This window comes from Onychomys torridus, chromosome 7 (assembly GCF_903995425.1).
Source record: "Onychomys torridus chromosome 7, mOncTor1.1, whole genome shotgun sequence".
NCBI lineage: Eukaryota > Metazoa > Chordata > Mammalia > Rodentia > Cricetidae > Onychomys > Onychomys torridus.
Window position 1 is genome coordinate 45279052 of NC_050449.1, and position 17851 is coordinate 45296902.

Consider the following 17851-nt stretch of genomic DNA (forward strand, 5'->3'; position numbering starts at 1 on the left):
TATAATAGAACAGTTATCAAGCAAGAATTATAGTTATAATAACTAGTCTATTTAATTTTGCCAAATACAAAGGAAATATTTTATCATCTATCCTACATTTGTGAGTCTAAAGTTTTATATATACATTTTCTCTTATCATAATCCAGGAAAACCATAATTATAACTATCTAGTCTTCAACTACATCAAAGACCTCAGAAGGGTACAATATTACCTAAGTAAAGAGGAAGTATGTTATTTTTCTTTTTTTTTCCTTCAAAACACATCAGGTATTTATTGCTAAGTTGGCTATGAGCCATGCAGTAGTGTTGGTGATTATGGAATGCTTTTTCTTCCATTTTTCTTTATTCAGAAATTTTCCACTCACTCTACATACTACCCACAGATCCCACCTCCTCCCTCCTCCCATCTCCCAGCCCTCCCTCCCAAGCCACCCCTGATTTTTAAGTTTGGCAATATAATTTTTGAGTATGTATATCTGAGCTTGCTCTGCAGGCCATGAACTTGCACCGTGTGTCTAGGATGTTTGGAGAGAGTGAAAGAGACTGCTGTACACCTCTTGGTCTTTATAAGAACAATTCCTCTTAGCTCATCAAGTGCCTGACGCACTTGTCCTGCAAATGAAGAAACATTGCATGAAGTTTCTTCAATACTTAAGCTTCTTCATGGTTATTCGTCATAAAGATTGGCAAAACACTTTGGCTTCATTTGTAGCAGCTACGGTAGGCCTGCTCCTGGTGCTCCCCAGTTGCTCGGTATTTTGCTGCAAAGCCTGTCTCACCATATTCTAGGTGCATCCTACCACGCATTGCTCATCACACTGTTCAATTGCTTTATCATCAGGTTTATGTTCCGCTGTCACCCTTTTCTACAGCACAGTGTTCCTAGAGCATAGAAAATCGTTTGACCATCTAAATAATACAAGGACTAGTCCAGGGTTGTCTCTTCCTCATTATAACATCCCTTTCACACTAGACAGAATAATGATGGAGTGGGAGATGGTTGTTTATAATAATGCATGTATTCATTCATGTAGAAGAGTTTGTGGATATTGCGGGCGGCATACTTGGATGCCTGGGATAAAGAAGACAACATGCAACCTTTTGTCTTAAGGCAAGCAAAGCAAATGAGAATAGTGCAGTGTGGTGTGAGCCGTTTGGAGAGGAAAACATTGTCACAGGACAGGGAGTGGGCCAAGCGGTTAAGGAGAACACAGGTTTTGAAGCTAAATCGTCAGTTTCCAAGTCGCCAGCTAATTTTAGGCACACTGTTTAACGTCCTCATAGCCTGCTGTTATCTCATATATGAAATGGAATAAATGAACCCCCCCATCAGACTATAGATGGAAGTTAATTATATCTGTAAAATGCTTATAGTCTAGCATAAAGTAAACACTCAATAAAGGTTTCCTGTTGCAATTGCAGAAGATGCCCTCAAGTGGGGGTGAGGAGGCGGGGGTCTGAAGAATAGGTAAGAAGTAAAGTTGGGGAGACTTTCCTCAGGTAGATCCTGATAGAAGTCCTGAAGATCTCCAGAACGAATCTTCACTAGGCCATGTCTATGCTCTAGATACTAGTCATTCCAGTGTAAAGTAACAGAAGGTAGAATTGTAGATTGAAAACTTCCTGGGCCGTATGGACAGGTTCAAAGTCATGACAGTGTGACAAGTCAGAGTGGGTTTCTGGAAGTATCTGGTCACAGAGAAGGGGGTGAGGGTTCAAGAGACACAAGAGACAGCAAGAAACCGAAGTGGGGGTGGAGTGTCACTGTACTGTGGAATTTTAGGTTTATTCCATAGAGGAATCAAATAAAGCTTCAGCAGAGGAAAGATGTGATCAGATATGTATATCTACTATCACCTGTCCCAACCCAAATTTCTTGAGTGGCCTTGCCTCAAAACTTAAGATGGGGATGGGGGCAATATTTTCTTGCCAACCCAAGCTAATTAATCTTGGGAATAAAAACACAAATTAAGCAGTGAATATTTTCCACATATGCAGTAAAAAGAGCACCTTGATTTGGGGCACTGAGTATTTTATCACAGAGATACTTTATATTACAGTAGGGGGGCTCTTTGAGTGGCAGCCAACACTGGCTTGACCCCTATAGATCTTTCTCTTATTGTTTGTGTGTTTTCTCAATTCACTTAACTAACAAACATTTGTGTTAGACACTGCTTTAAGTATTGTGAGTCAACAAAGAATTAAAAAGTCTAGATGCCTCCAATTCTCTGAGCTAAGTGAACTATTTGGAGATAAAATAATTGAAACAAAAAAAAAAATGAGGCAGATTAAGAAAAACTGGGAGTGTCCATTCACCAAAGAATTAAGAGATTAAGGAGCCTCGAGGATGATTTCAAGTGAATGAACAGAACCAAAAAGCCCTCTTTAAATGCAACACATAAACCAGTGGCTGGGAGATCCCTTCTCTGCACAAGGGCCACGGGTATAGCACCCCCTTGTTCACAGACGTGTAAGTGTATAACTTATATGAGATTTATTAAGCCTCCTTTTAACCGTGTGGTATGGGCAGTGCCTAAAATTAGCCTTATATTTCCGCGACAATTTTAGAGTTGGGTGGTCGTGGTGGTGGTGGTGTGAATGTGGGTGTGTGGGTGTGGTGGACAGCAAACCCTAGCTTGAAACACTGCCTGCCAGAGTTCCATTCCTTCCAACCTTCTCTAATAACAGCCTAAACTGACAGGAACGTCTCCCCCCCCCCACCCCACCCCTTGTCACAAAAATAAGCCAAACCCGCAACAGCCTAGCATCAGGGAGTGGTGTCCTTAGTGATTTTTTTTTTTTTTTCACTAGTTCTGATTCCAAGGGAAGAATGCCACCTACCGAATCATTTCCACCAGCAGCCAGCCCTGCAAAGTGCCGGTACTACTTAACCCTGGTCTGTTCCAAATGCTCTCTGATTATTATTAAGTTTAAAAAAAAAAAAAAAAAAAGTCACTATTTGGGCTGACAGGAAGTTGGGCTCTGGGCGCGGATATCTGATAAACGCTTCCACATATTGTCGCCTTCTCAATAGCTATGCCAATTTTCAACCTCCTCTCTGCCTGCGTTTTCCTTTTAATTGGGCTTTCTCCTTCATAATGCCGGCTCTCCGCAGCCAGCGGAAGCCGGTGGTGCAACCCTGCAGAGGGACTGACTGTTTGCTGCCCTGCAGCTCCACGGCCAGGGAGTTAACCCAGGCAGGCTTAGCTAGCAAGCCTTCGAGATTGCACACGAAGTCGGGCGATGCCACCGGGGCTCCCAATTTTATCCAACTCGGTCCCCAGGCCTCGGGCGGGGAGGCGGGGTGGGGGTCCCCGCTGCAGTCCGCCGCGAAAGCGAGGCTAGGCAGGCGGTCCCTGCAACTCCTCCGAGCCAGCCACCGTCGCTGCGGCTCCCGCGCTGCAGCTGCGCGGGAAGGGACGCGGGCGCGAGCCGGCGAGCGAGCCGACAGGCGCGCGGAGCTGCAGCCGAAGGCCGCGGTGCGGGGCGCTCAACCGCCAAGGCTTGGGACCCGGCTGGACCGGAGGCGCCCAGCGAGGTTGGTGGCTCCTGCAGCACCAAGTGCGGAAAGCTCGCGGCCGCGCGCACAGGCGGCGCTGGGAGGGCGGCGGGGGCGGGCCGGGCGCGGAGGGGCGGGGCGGGGCTGGCGCTGCCCGGCGGCCGCGGGGAGCGCCTGCAACCGGAGCAGAGTGCAGCGAGCGCGGCGAGCGCGGCTCGGGCCGCGGTCCATGGCCCCGACGGGAGGCGAGCCGCCCGCACCCGCAGCTCGGCGGCGTCCGGCCTGAGCCGACCGCGCCGCGCAGCCACCCTGTCCTGGGCTTGGGGCTTGGCTTGCAGATCATCTTCATGGAAGCGATGTCTCCACAGCAGGATGCTCTAGGGGGGCAGCCGGGGCGCTCCTCCTCGCTGACAGGGATGTCTCGCATCGCGGGAGGCCCCGGCACCAAGAAGGTGAGGACCCCGAGCGGGGTACCCCCCAGCGGGCGCGCGCCTTCCACGCGTGCCTGGCGCTGAGAGGGGTTAACGGTCCCCGCGGGGCGGGGGGCGGGGAGCGGAGTGTCACCTCCCGGAATCCCCCGCTGCCTCTCCGGTGGAAACCGGTCTCGGAGAAGCCCCTTGCCTCCCACAGGTCCCTCTCCACCTCTAACCCGGGAGGTGCCTCCCCGCCGGGCCCCCGAGGTGGCCTTGACCCGGCAGCCTGGAGGAAGGTATGAGGCCCGGGACGAGGGGGACTATGCGCCCAGCCCAGGCCTCCAGGGGTTGTCAGAGATGGGGTGTCGTGGGCCACACTGAGGGACCAGAGGCTTGTTCGACTGGCCTAGATCTAGGCTGGATAGCGGTGGGTGGGCAGCTTCCGGAGGTCCCAGCGGGGTACCGGGGACTTGGCCTGGAGCCACCTCCTGAGAGGAGACCTTGCAGGAGCCTATGGGGGCGTCGCCCTTGTTCCCTGTCACCCGGAGGACGGGCAACTACTTGTAGCATTTGCTTGATTGACTGGTCCACAGTGCAGAGGGAGGATTTCGATGGAGGTCAGGTGTCTGCAATAGGTTCCCGAGCAAGTGCACGTGGGCCTCGCGCTTCTGGGCTCCTGGGAATTGATTTGGGTGTTCCTGTAGCCATGTCTGCCTCCCGCTTCCTCCAGCACAAAACCTTCCGATATTTGGCCATATTTGTTCCTTACGGTGGTGCTGTCTTTCCCAGCGTCTCTGGAAACAAGTTGGTTTGAGAGATCATTCTAGCTCTTCCCGAACAAATATGTGAAGACGTTGCATTACTATAATTAGAGACTCAAGGGGATACACCGGCTCTCTAAGTGTCCGGGTTTTATGGCCTTCCATTAATCTTCCCACTAGGATGGTGGGTTGGCTGGAGGTCAATGAAGAGAGGTGACATCTGTATAGAAATGTCTATCCCAAGGACCTTGGCCCTGTTGCAGAGCCATCTATGGGTGTCTGTGGACTTGATGTATGGGCAGTAGTGAAGGCTCAGCCTTTGACATATGGAGACTGATGTTTGTCCTTGCCATGGTTTCCCCTTTTCCCTTCAGAGATGGAGAGTGTGTGTGTGTGTGTGTGTGTGTGTGTGTGTGTGTGTGTGTAATCTAGTTTTTCCAAATAAAACGTGAAAATGTCAGGATGTCCTAATTTAGAATGGCAAATGAACATTAAGCAATTGGCATAGATTTAAAGCGTTTTCTGTTTTTTGTAAACCTAAGGAATTGGAAAGAATCAAGCATTTGTTTTCTTGCAGAGTGTGGCCCCTCCCCCAAGGCTGATTAAGCACGCTAGCATAGGCTTGGGGGGTGGGGCATTAAAGAGTAGCTTTATCATTTTCAAGCCTGGATTGTCCCATAACGGAAGGGTGGCTGTGCCCTTTTCCCCGTGTTCTTTTCTCTTACACAGCCGTTATCTCTACGACTGGTGTCCTTCATTATAAAACATAAAGGGCTAGTACACTACCACATCAATCTCTACTTTCCCAAGACTGTTGAGCAAATTAAATGAATGAATGATGGCACATAGGCACCATGATGTTAACACTTAGTGTACCTTTCCCCATGCTTGCAATTCACAAGATTTGTGCCCTGGGCTGCTCAAGCCCCTAATCTAGAATGGGTTTTCAACATCTTTGCTACCTCTGCAACAGCCAATCCATCAGAACAACTACTATCCTTCTGAAGTGTCTAGAGTAGCTCCGCTCCATACCCTTGGCTGCCAATGCAGCCCCAACTACCCCATAGCCACTTCTAACCTGTGCCTTTGCAGAAACTCTTTCTTGTCTCTCTGTGGCCCATTCTGCATTTGGCAGTGCCAGAATTTTTTTTTTTTATTTGAATTGACCGTGATGCTCATTTGCTTACAATTCTGAAAGAGATTCATTTTGCATGCATAGTAAAATGCAGGTCCTTTTCCTGGGTCCTGGCTACCCCCACTCCTTTACCCTGCCCCCTTTTGTATGGCCTTCAGCCACATGGGCCTTTGTTTTCATGCACCAAGTCAAATCCATTCCTATTTTCAGGTTGTTGGTGTTATCCCTTTATGTCTGCCCCATGGTTCATGTTGTGCAGATCTTGGGTCCTTGGAAGCCACCTCTAGCCATGCCCTGTGCCTCCTGCTTCACTGGCTGTCTTAACATTGCCCCTGGCATTTTCTCATCTGTTCCTTTCCCGTTGCCTGCACCCCCCACCCACCCCAACTGGATCCTCAAAGCTAGAGTAGGGCCTGCTGCATATTAGGTGTTTCCTAAGCATCCCTTGGGTTATGTAAAGCAAAGAACAGGAGCAGTGCAGCCCCTGTCCTTGGAATCTATCATTTAGAGAAGGACCATCAGCCTTCAAGAAACAGGTAGTAAATTCTTGAGGTTTGCAGACCTCATGGTCTCTGCTCAATTCTTCCTTTATAGCTCCATAGCAGCATGGACAGTACGTGGAGCATGACTATGCTCCAGGAGAGCTTCATTTATAAAAACATGTGGTAGAGGCCAGTGAGGTGGCTGGTTCATCAGGTAGAAGCACTTGCTGAGCAAGCCTGGAAGCTTGAGTTTGACCCCCCAGAGCCCACATTAAGGTGGAAGGAAAGAACTGATTGTACAGAAATGTCCTCTGACCTACACACACACACACACACACACACACACACACACACACACACACACAGCACATGTGTCACACACAGACACAGATACACAGACACACACACACATACCAATAATAATAATAATAATAATAGTAGTAGTAGTAGTAGTAACAACAACAATAATAATAAAATTAGCATACCCTGGTTTGGAACAGTGCTTTTGAGTGGGACCTGGTCAGGTGATGAAGCTGTGTCTTCAGTGTCTAGCTGAGTAGCCAGTAACCACATGTGTCTGTTCAGCTCCTGAAGTGTGGATGGTACAACTGAAGAGTTTAACAACTCCCGTGAGTTTAACTGATAAAACATAACCTAACATATTTAGAATTTATCAATCTAAGGTGCAATGCATGGATGCACTTAAAAAATTTACATATTGCCAAGCAATCCTCCAACTGCTTTATTCCACTATAAAGTGCACATTTTCAGCTTATGTAAGTGAAATATGATCTTTGCTTGTTTTAGTCTTTCATTTTTATATCCATCCTTTTTTATTTGTATACATTAATTGTTTTCATTGCAGAGTGGTAAAGATCAAATATCTTAACTTGGGGGTTTCAGATTTCATATGTTTTTGATTTTGAATTATTTATACACCTTGTAGGTGGCAGACAAGCCTCCATATGAAATTCATTCATGTCTGATAAACACCTTACATGCATAATCTAAAAGTAATTTTGTTCATTGTTTTTAGTGTATTTTGACTTTAAGCCATCACAGGAGATGTGCATAGAATGTTCTCCTTACATCTTATATCAGCAATTAGAAAGTTTCAGGTTTGAAGCCATTTTGGATGCCAGGTTGGGAGCGCTGGATGCTGGACCTGTAGTGCATTTATCCATTCATCTGGTGTTTGGATTGTGTCCATTTCTTGGCTGTTAGAAGTGAAGCTGCTGAGAGACTTGACATGCAACTTTACATGGGCCCAGGCTTGCTTTGGGGTGAATAGTCAGGCATGAGATGACTAGGCCATATTTAGCCATATACCTGACTCTTCAAGAAACTGGTTGCTTTGTTTTGAAGTGACTTTAAATTTCCAATAGCAGTGTATGGTAATCCAATTTCCACACATGCTCACCAACACTTGTTAACATCTTCTATGGGTTATTGCCATCCAAGGGGGTGTGAAGTAGTGCTGTGGGATCTAGATCTGTACTTCCTCGATGATTTTAAGTATTCTCTCAAATGCTTGCCATCCGCATATCATCTTTGATGAATTACCTATTTAAATATCTTGCAGCTTCCATTGTGTTGCTAGCTTATTTTTTTAATAATTTATTTAACTTTATTTTATGTGCATTGGTGTAAGAGTGTCAGATGCAATGGAAGTGGAGTTACAGGGAGTTGTGAGCTGCCATGTGGGTGCTGGGAATTAAACCTAGGTCCTCTGAAAGAGCATCTGGTGTTCTTAACCTCTGAGCCATTTCTCCAACCCTCTTTTTTCTTTCTTTTCTTTTTTTTTTTTTTTTTTTTTTTTTTGTTGGTTTTTCGAAACAGGGTTTCTCTGTATAGTTTTGTGCCTTTCCTGGAACTTGCTTTGTAGACCAGGCTGGCCTTGAACTCACAGAGATCTGCCTGGCTCTGCCACCCAAGTACTGGGATTAAAGGTGTGCGCCACACCTTTATTTTTATTACTGAGGTTTGAGAGTACTTTATACATTCTGAATTCAAATCCTTTATTGGGTATGTGATTTTCAAAATAATTTCTCACTGTCTGTGACCTGTATTTTTAGTTTTGCAGCCTTGTTTTTCCAAGAAGAAAGGTTTTTCATTTGGCGAAATCTAACTTGCTTTTTTTTTCTTTAATTTGGCTTAATTGAAATTAACTTAAATTTAATTGAAATTTATATAGTGGTGTATATTCAGTGGTTACAACACTGGACATCAGATTCAGAGGGAGAGTTAAAAATAGTAACACAATAATTATTAAATGGCTTATTAAAATCCTATCCTAGTGGCCACGCAGTGGTGGCGCACTCATTTAATCCCAGCCCTGGAGAGGCAAAGGCAGGTGATCTCTGTGAGTTCAAGTCCAGCCTGATCAGCAGAGCAAGTTCCAGGACAGCTAAGGCTATGTGGAGAAATCTTGTTTCTTAAAACCAAAAACAACAAACAAAACAAAACGAACAAACCCCACTAGGATTCTGATTTGAACAGATGCAGGTCCTCAGATGGACACACTGCACTGGGCTGTTAAAGGGAAGGCCTGTTTAAAGTGTCCTTTAATGCTGTAAAAGGAAATGACTCTTACATAAAAAAGGATTTCAGAAAGTGGGGGCAGCATTAAGTCCACAGGTCCTGGGGTAGGTCTGTTTGAGCAACTAGCCTGTGGGAGATCTGTAAGAAGTTGGTCTTCTTTATTTTTATGGCCTCATTTATTATTTTAACCTAAAGAATTACCTAGCTAGATAGCTTGCCTTCATTTGCTACTCACAAGATTTGATGATTTTTATAGAAAACCCAACCTACCTTAGAAGACAGAGTTTCTGTCATTGGGGGGGTCTTCAGAAGAACATAGAATAAATTCATGTAGCAGTTCCTAGAATAGGGCTCTCAAGTATGGCTGGAGTGTACAGATGGCAATTTAAATTCTCCTGGAATAATATGTTGGGGGGGGGGGCGTTCATATTTTCCCTGCACAGTCCTGATACACTGCAAGCCCATATCAGAGTCACTTTGGTGTTAGGAATGACTTGTGTCATGCTCAAGCACACTGACGCTTTGGCTTCACTTATTAATTAAAAGCTGTTTAATGGGGTAAGGGGTATTGGAGTAGGAGAGAGATGTATAGCCATAGAAAACCAGTCAAAGGAAAATAATTTAAAAATAGTTCTAGCATCTCAAAAAGTAGCAGCTGCTGTTACAAACTCTATTGTTTCCCTCTTTGTGCGTTTTCTGGGTCCAAATCTGTTTATAGCATTTGGTGGTAGAACGACCCCCAACCCCCATGTCCCACCCCCCCCAAGAGCTGACTATTTTAGCCAAGTGTATGTGTGGTACAGGGCCTTGAATGAAATGCCTTAATAGTAAGCTTCAGTCTTACTCTTCAGTAGTGAGCAAAACGAGCCGTACTTTTTAAAACTGTGTCCTACTGAGCCCTTCCTTGGTGTTACTAATAAACTGAATTGCCTACAACCAAGGAGGAAGGATTCTTTTGTTAGAGTCTCTGCAGCCTCTGGGTAATGTTAGGTAAACACTGACTAGCAGTGACCACTGATGCAACATTCACAAGTGTGCCTTGCTGTCTGCCCCTTTCTGATGTTTCATAAAAGGGAAGCAGATATACTGCTTCCGGAGCTCTTCAGGCAGGCCTGATGCCCATGCTGATGGCTCAGTCTTGCTGCTGTGGGAAAGCATGGCATATTCTGCACGTGGACTCAGGACTATGTTTCAAAGTTCTGTGTGGATGCACCAACTCCTGTGTCTCTGATAACTCTGTTGTTGAAAAGAATGTGTGAAAAATGTCACTGAAAGTTACATCAGTAAACTTAGAAGTCTTGAGACTGAATTAAAAAAAAAAAATACATCCAGGGATGAGCCTTCAAATGTGAGCATAATACTGCATTCTAACACAGCAAAAGAAAAAAAAAGTGAACTTTTGTGGCCTTAAAATTTCATGTTAAAACAAAATAAGTGAGGCACCATCTTTTAATCTGTATACATTTATCTAAAAGTCTCTGCCTCTCTGCCTCTCTCTCTCTTCTCTCCTCTCCTCCCCTTCCCCCCCTCCTCCTCCTCTTCCTCCTCCTCCTCCTCCTTGTCTGTCTGTCTGTCTGTCTGTCTGTCTCTCTCTCTCTCCCTCCCTCTCTCTCTCTCTCTGTGTGTGTGTGTGTGTGTGTGTGTGTGTGTGTGTGTGTGTGTGTGTGTGCATGCAGAGGCTAGAACAAGATATTAGGGGTCTTCCTTTATGGTTTTCTATCTTGCTACCTTGAGCCAGTCTCTCGCTGACCCTAAAGCTTGCCTTCCTACTGGGCAAACAGAATGGCCAGGCAAGGGAGCTCACACAGTCTGCTTGTCTCAATGTTAGGAAAGATACACAACCATGCTCACCTTTATGGGTGGATATTGGGGATTCAAACGTGGGTCCTCATTCCTGCAGCATAAATACTTACCCACTAAACCATCTCCCCAGGCCCAGTTAGTTCAATTTGAAGATTCAGTCTCATAGATTAAAATGGGTAGTTACAACTCATAGACCCAAAATTCACAAACCATAGCTACCAAAGGGGTCTATGGAATTGCTGTTACTAGTGTTGAAATGCAGATTGCACTAAGACAATGCTTACTTCCAGGGGCTTGAGCAGGTTAAGGTTAAGACAAACAGCAACACATTTGCTGACTGAAGAGGACCAAGGAAGCAGAAGATGAATTGTTTCCTATTAATCACTGAGATGTCTCAATTCTTTCATGGCTTGTGACCTTGTCAGGACGTGCTGGATTTTTTTTTTTTTTTTTGTATTGTAAATGCATCACAGGTCTACACCACACACAACTTACTGGGGACATGTAATTATAAACTTACATTTTTTTTGAACTTTTGTGGTCACTAACAGTACTACCAAAAATAGCTGTATAAAATCAGTATATATATATATATGCTCTTATGTCATATAGCTAGTGTTTGAAGACACATACATATATACAAACACACACACACACATATATATACACATACATATATAATTTTGTTACTCAGTTGAAGTGTCTTGAAATACACCCCTCATGTCTCCAGAGACTTGATAAAATACATCTAAAATAAACTTGTACTGAAGGAAAGATTGGCTCTCCTGCTGCCTCTGTTGGTTCTATCATACTCAAGATGATCAAATTCTCTGAGTCCCGGTATGTTTACACCACTTACAGAGAGCAGGCTGTCCATGCTAGTCACAACTCTAACGGTTGTCTGAAAATAGGATTGTTCTTGTATGGGAGACTTTGCCACAGTTTGGGAGACAAGAAAAGCCAAAGAGCTCACTCACTGACTTCTGCCATTCACCCCTGATGGTGCTTGTAGGCAGCACAGCCCAGTTTATTTTTAAGTTTCATCTCAGTCGTGTTTCCTTCAAGACAAGTTTAGATTAGAAACATCCAGCCAGCAGCAGAAGCAGCCCCATCAGCACTGCATGTCAGCAGTGTGCTGAGCAGCCCTGACCTAATTTTGACAGACACCTGTCACGCAGCATAACTGAATGTAAAAGCTGTTTTTAGACGTCTGGTCACTCAAGAGGACTCTGAGAATGGAAGATATGTGTCACCACAGAAGCTCATATTTCAAGATCTGGAAAACTCGGCTTCTCCACAGCCCATGTTTTCCTGATTTACCTAGGACCTCGTTTGCAGCGAGGAATGCCTCTCCAGTCACCATCTTACACCTGACCTTGAACAGTAACCACTACCAGATAGCACCAAGTTCAGACAGACCATGCTCTGTTTCTACTCTCACTAATGCACTCTGGATTTTTTTTTTTTTGTCATTGCATTTTTTGGATTTGATCATAATATCTTTTTCCTCTGCGTGTGGAAAATGAAAGACCATATTATAAGGCAGGGCTCTCCAGTCATTGCAGTGTGTCATATACCTTTAGGCCCTTAGCCCTCAGACAGGTGGATATTGGGATGGTCAGACTGTCCATGTGCTTATCATAGAGTGTCATGGCTGTGTATATAACTATTTTGTGGTAGCCATGATGTGAAAAACCGTAGCAGAACCCTGTTCTGTAAGGCAAAGAACACTGATGGTTGACCTGTGTACGTGAGTGCTGCTGAACTTGAATCGTGGCTGAATGTGGCAACCAGTGGCTCTGCCAGATGGTCCAACCAGTTCAAAAGCCCATAGTGATGATAGCACAGAATCCACTGTGGATAGGGATGGAGGTAGAGAAACAACGAATGTGTACAGGACACACTGTGATGTTCTCATTTGCTTATAAACACTACTGGAAGTCTTGTATACATGCCCCAATATCATGGTACCTTTCAGTTCAGGAATTTCTCATATATATACATACATACATACATACATACATACATACATACATACATACACACACAGATAAGGCAGGGATTAGGTCAATTTTAGAGAGAATTTGAAAAATTATGTCATGGAATTAGGGCCCAGATTTAAGGCCCAATATCTGTTAGCCCAGTGCTTACTCTTCTACATTCTATAGGCTCTTGTGTTTGTTGTTGCACTTGAAAGTAGTGATTGTCTTGTGAAAAGAACAGGGAGCTGAAAGTAAAATTGTTTCTATCATAATGTCAGAAGGAATGTTAATCTGCTCACAGTAGTCTTTACTGGGATGTTTATTTGAGCTAAGTGTTGAGACTGATTCTGGACAGGACAGTTTGTGAACAGATAGAATATTATACTTAGCACAAGGTGAACTGGCAGTAGCTGGAACCATCAGCTTACCACAGTGGTCAAAAGCTTGTTGTGATAGTCGGATCCAGAAGCAAGGTGCAAGGTTAAAAATAATTCTTTTCCCACTGCAGAGCCAATGTTTTCCAACTATAATTGTGCAGTGGCTTGAGTACATCTCCACAAATAAATACTGCAGGCATGCAGGGAATGAGAGACAGACAGACAGACAGACACAGACAGCAAGCACACTGCTCACAGGATTGTACAAACTAGTCTCAAAAGGATTACAAGGAGTAAACTAGTTTGTAAATTTGATACAGTAGTTTTCTAGCTGTGAAAAATATGTAGTTCTTTACAATGTTCTTTCAAATCTCTCATTCTAATGTTATCTTTGTTTACTTTAAATGCTCAAAGGTGATGTTAACTCCACTTCTGTGAAAGTTTGATTGAAATGCTTGAGTTTTTATCTCTAAATAAACCATGAAAAATATCAGTTCACATCTGACTTAAATCTTTCATCTGATTCCTTACTTTTGATAATATTTATTTCTGTTTACTTACTTGGAAAGCTAAGAATGGCCAGAATTGGATCCACATGTGGAGGTGAATAAAACAGTGCCGTCGCACTTGGTTGACATGAAATTAAAATTCTAATCCAGACTTCTCTGTAGATTTTTACATAGACGGGGTTCTTTCTAAAGACCCTGGAAAACTCCCTAGGGAAACTTACTGCTTTGAAGCATCTGTCAGTATAAACATAAACATAGTTTAAAGAGTTTATGATGGGGAAGGGACAACAATACCTCTCCCAACAGTATAGGCTGTCAAATAGAAAGCCCAATGCCACATATGTGGTTCCCTCTTATGAGTTGTTGATTGGTAAGGTCCTATAGACAAATGTTCCACCCCTCTACCACCACCACCCTCCCCAAAAAAACATAACATGATATTGTCATGGCTTTTGGTTGCCCTCTGGAACTTGGTGGTAAGTTCTTATTGCCAAGACACTACATACTTGAGTCAGCAAACATGGAGAAGTAAGGCTGTTACCAACTTCGAAGTTCCATCCTCACTGCCTAGCTCTACATTGCTGGCAGATACTATGTACATTACCAGAGGAGAAAAGTAATTATCAGTTGTACCCAACTGTGAACCTTGAGAGCTATAATGATGACTGGCCTAACAACACGTGTCTACTAGTGAAATTAGAGCATAAATGTTATGGGAGTAACCAACCATTTTCTGATTGAATTGAGGCCACAAAATGAAACTCATGTCTGGTACCTTTAACTGTTCTAGTCCGTAGTAAAAACTCTACTACAATTATTCTGCTAGATGGACATAGTATCAAATTGTCTTCTACATACTTATCATTATACCCATAAGTTAGTACCTGTCTCAGCCCTCCTCAGAGAACCTTCTTTTTTCAGCAATGACAATTAGTGCAGAGACCTCCAGATGGCCAGCGTGCAGAGAATGAAAGACTATGGAGTGGCCAGCCCAGAATGGGACATCTGTGTAATACCTCTTCCTCCTTTGGGAAGTTGTCCTTGGAGGGTTGTAGCTAGAGTTATCTCCAGTCCCTCCTGGGCCCACAGCCACTCAGACCCAAATAAACACACAGACGCTTATATTATTTAAACTGTTTGGCCTAATGGCTCAAGCTTCTTGCTATCTAGTTCTTATATCTTAAATTAACCCATTTCTATTCATCTATAAGTTGCCACGTGGCTTATGGCTTTTTGGTACTTTACATCTTACTTCTCATGGTGGCGGTAGCTGGCAGCATTTCCTGACTCAGCCTTCCACTTCCCAGAATTCTCCTCTCTCTCTCTCTCTGTCCCACCTATACTTCCTGCCTGGCTACTAGCCAATCAGCACTTTATTTATTAACCAATCAGATCAACACATTCACAGCATACAGATATCCACAGCAGGGGGTCATCTTGGAAGAGGCAGAAGAAAGATTTTAAGAGCCAGAGGTGGTGGATGACTGCATTAAAACAGTGTTTTCTGGGCATGCCAAGGCTGGCATGCACATGAACTCAGCATCTGTGACTGCCAGACAAAACGCAGGCATGGATGGGGTCTGTCATCCCATGTCTAGCTGAGGAGCTATTGGCAAGTGCTGGCTTCTGGGAGAGGTAGCATTGGTTTCCTTGAGGATGCAGCCTTTGAGTTCCTGCCCACACTCCAGCAGGTACCCCTGCTTTCACCCAATCAGCACTAGGTGGACTCAATGGGTGTTGTTGTAGTTTTTTTTTTTAAGAGCACTTGAAGGTAGGGAATGGTGCTTGGGATAGGGCAAAAGTTATAGGGAGGGGAATGGAGGCAAATTTGATAAATATTTTAATATTAAAATTAAATATTTTTAATTTTAATTAATATTAAAATATTTGTAATGACCCAGCAGTGTTCTTTGCTAGAAAACACTAGAACAGTGATTCTCAACCTTCCTAATGCTGTGACCCTTTAATACAGTTCCTCGTGTTGTGGTGACCCCTCAACCATAAGATTATTTTCATTGTTACCCCATAACTGTAACTTTGCTAGTATTATGAACCATAATGTAAATATTTTTGGAAATAGAGGTCTGCTAAAGGGGTCATGACCCACAGGTTGAGAAAGGCTGTACTAAGAGGGAAGTGTATTTTGCTTTTTCCTTTACTGAATATCTTTTTAAGCAATAAAGTATGAAAATTTTCTGAGTTGCTAAAAATTACAACTCTTTCCTTTTCTTTCTGAAGCTTCCTGTTTTATAAGTTCACTTTCCTATATAGGTACACCTGTGCTAATCACCCAAGAGTCTCATGTGTAAGTCATAGTAACCACTCTCTAACCTAACAACTTTTGATGACTTGTCATTTCAACACCTTAGGGGTGGTTAGCAGGAAACCCTTAACAAGTGGGCCGGCCAGTTCTGGAGTTTCATTAGCCAGCCACTGGGCCACTCTACACAAAGAGCAAACTATTTTCCTTTTCGATGTAGTATACTTTGGTGGTTGTGGTAGAAATATTCTAACTTTTGGCCATGAATCATTTTGCTGGGACAGAGCCTAATGGTTTGGTAGACAGGTAGTTAGATTTTGTTTTTGTTTTTATTTTTGATTAAACACACAATTAATATACTCCTGCTTCAAGTGTTCAAGTCACTGGGTTTTAGATTGGTTCTTTAATTTTGCACTGGTCTTAGGGAACTTGGATGAACTCATAAAAGGACCAGTACAGCTCTCGGTCATCTCCCAGTGCCTCATCTTCCCAAGCTCAGGACAAACACTAATCTACATTCTGTTTCTGCAGAGTGTCTTGTTCTGAACAGCTTCCACAAATGGAGTCCCTAATATATGGTCTTTTGTGACTGTTTCACCTAAATTAGCATAATATTTTCCAGGTTCAGGCATGGCATGTCATAGCACCTATCAGTACTTCTTTTATTACCAAGTAATATTCCATGTATAAACTTGTCATGTTGTGCCTATTTATTCATAAGTTCAGTAGACATAGAGTTGTTTCAGTAATGCTTGCTATGGACATTGGTGTACAAGCCTTTATGTGGACATACATTTTCATTTCTCTTGGGGGGGGCATATACCTTGGCATGAATTGCAGGACATACACGCGGAAAAGCTGACCATTTGTGGGACTTTGAACTATTTTCAAGAGAAGCTGCCCCAGGTTGGAATTAGACAACACTGTGTAAGAGTCCAGTGTCTCTGTAAATAGAATACTCTCTTTCTTATTGTTACCATCCTAACGTGGATGGATCAGTAGCTCATTGTGGCTTTTATTTCCCTGGTGGCTAATGGTGTTGAACAATGTATTCATATGTCTTTGCAGAAATCATATCTTCCACCTGATTTCCACTAATCTGCCTCTGTTACTGAGTTGTAATAGCTATTTATATATTCTAGATACAAGTCACTTAACATAAGTATATTTTACAAATGATTTCCATTCTGTGCAAGTATTCAGTATTAACAGTGCCTGATTTACAAGTTTTGTCCTTCTGTTGCTTGTGTTTGTGGTGTTACATGAAGAAACAATTGGCTGCCTCATTAAAAGTGACCAAGATAGCTTGGATTTTGTAGGATTTCTATGTTAATACATATCTTTCATCACTTTTGAGTTCATTGTTGTATATGGTATGAGATACAACCCTAACTTCCTTCCTTTGTATGTAGGTATCCAGTTATCCTGGCACAGTTTGTTGATGGGTAATGAATCTTTGCTAAATCATCACACAGACATTTACAAAAGAGCATTAAGTGGTGGTAACATGATGTTTAAAGGATGGTGTCCAGTGGACACCAATGCCACTTACAGTCCAGTTCCTTTGCAGATGCCTACGTTTCACAGAATCTGCTAAAGATCCTTCCTTCCTTCCTTCCTTCCTTCCTTGCTTCCTTGCTTCCTTGCTTCCTTGCTTCCTTGCTTCCTTGCTTCCTTGCTTCCTTGCTTCCTTGCTTCCTTGCTTCCTTGCTTCCTTGCTTCCTTGCTTCCTGGACAGGACAGTCTTGGCTAGCCTGTAACTCACAGCCATCTTCCTATTGTAGCCTCTCAAGTGCAGGGAATCATAGCCATGAGCACCAGGCCTAGGGGTTTGTTTTCTTGTGTATTGTATATGTATTTGGGGATGGCGGTGCTGATGCAGTGAAGGACTGGGCTTTAAAATTCACATCACCCCCTCCCCTGGTTATTGACTATATAGTCTAGGCCAGACATTACTCTAAGCTTTGGGAACGCAAAGTCAAGTTTCGAGAAATAATTGCTGAAGAAAGAGGGCAAGTTCAGAAGGGAAGGTAGTCCCTGTTCTCTAGAAAGGGGCAGAGAGATAATGTCACAACAACAAAAGTTGTAT

At 43.6% G+C, this 17851-nt stretch overlaps 1 protein-coding gene across 2 annotated transcripts in view; it reads left to right on the plus strand.

The window, feature by feature from the left end:
* The first annotated feature begins 3487 nt into the window (after positions 1–3487).
* Positions 3488–17851, plus strand: part of Arhgap20 (Rho GTPase activating protein 20) — an 88278-nt gene continuing 73914 nt past the window's right edge. Inside the window, exon 1 of one of the 2 annotated variants that reach the window (XM_036192781.1) lies at positions 3488–3538. Coding sequence is in view for 1 of the 2 variants with exons in the window: in XM_036192780.1 (XP_036048673.1) it covers positions 3847–3951 (105 nt within the window). In the remaining variant the exon portion in view is untranslated. Of the gene's footprint in view, positions 3539–3660; positions 3952–17851 lie in introns of those variants that run through there. The other variant, XM_036192780.1, reaches the window with a different exon arrangement.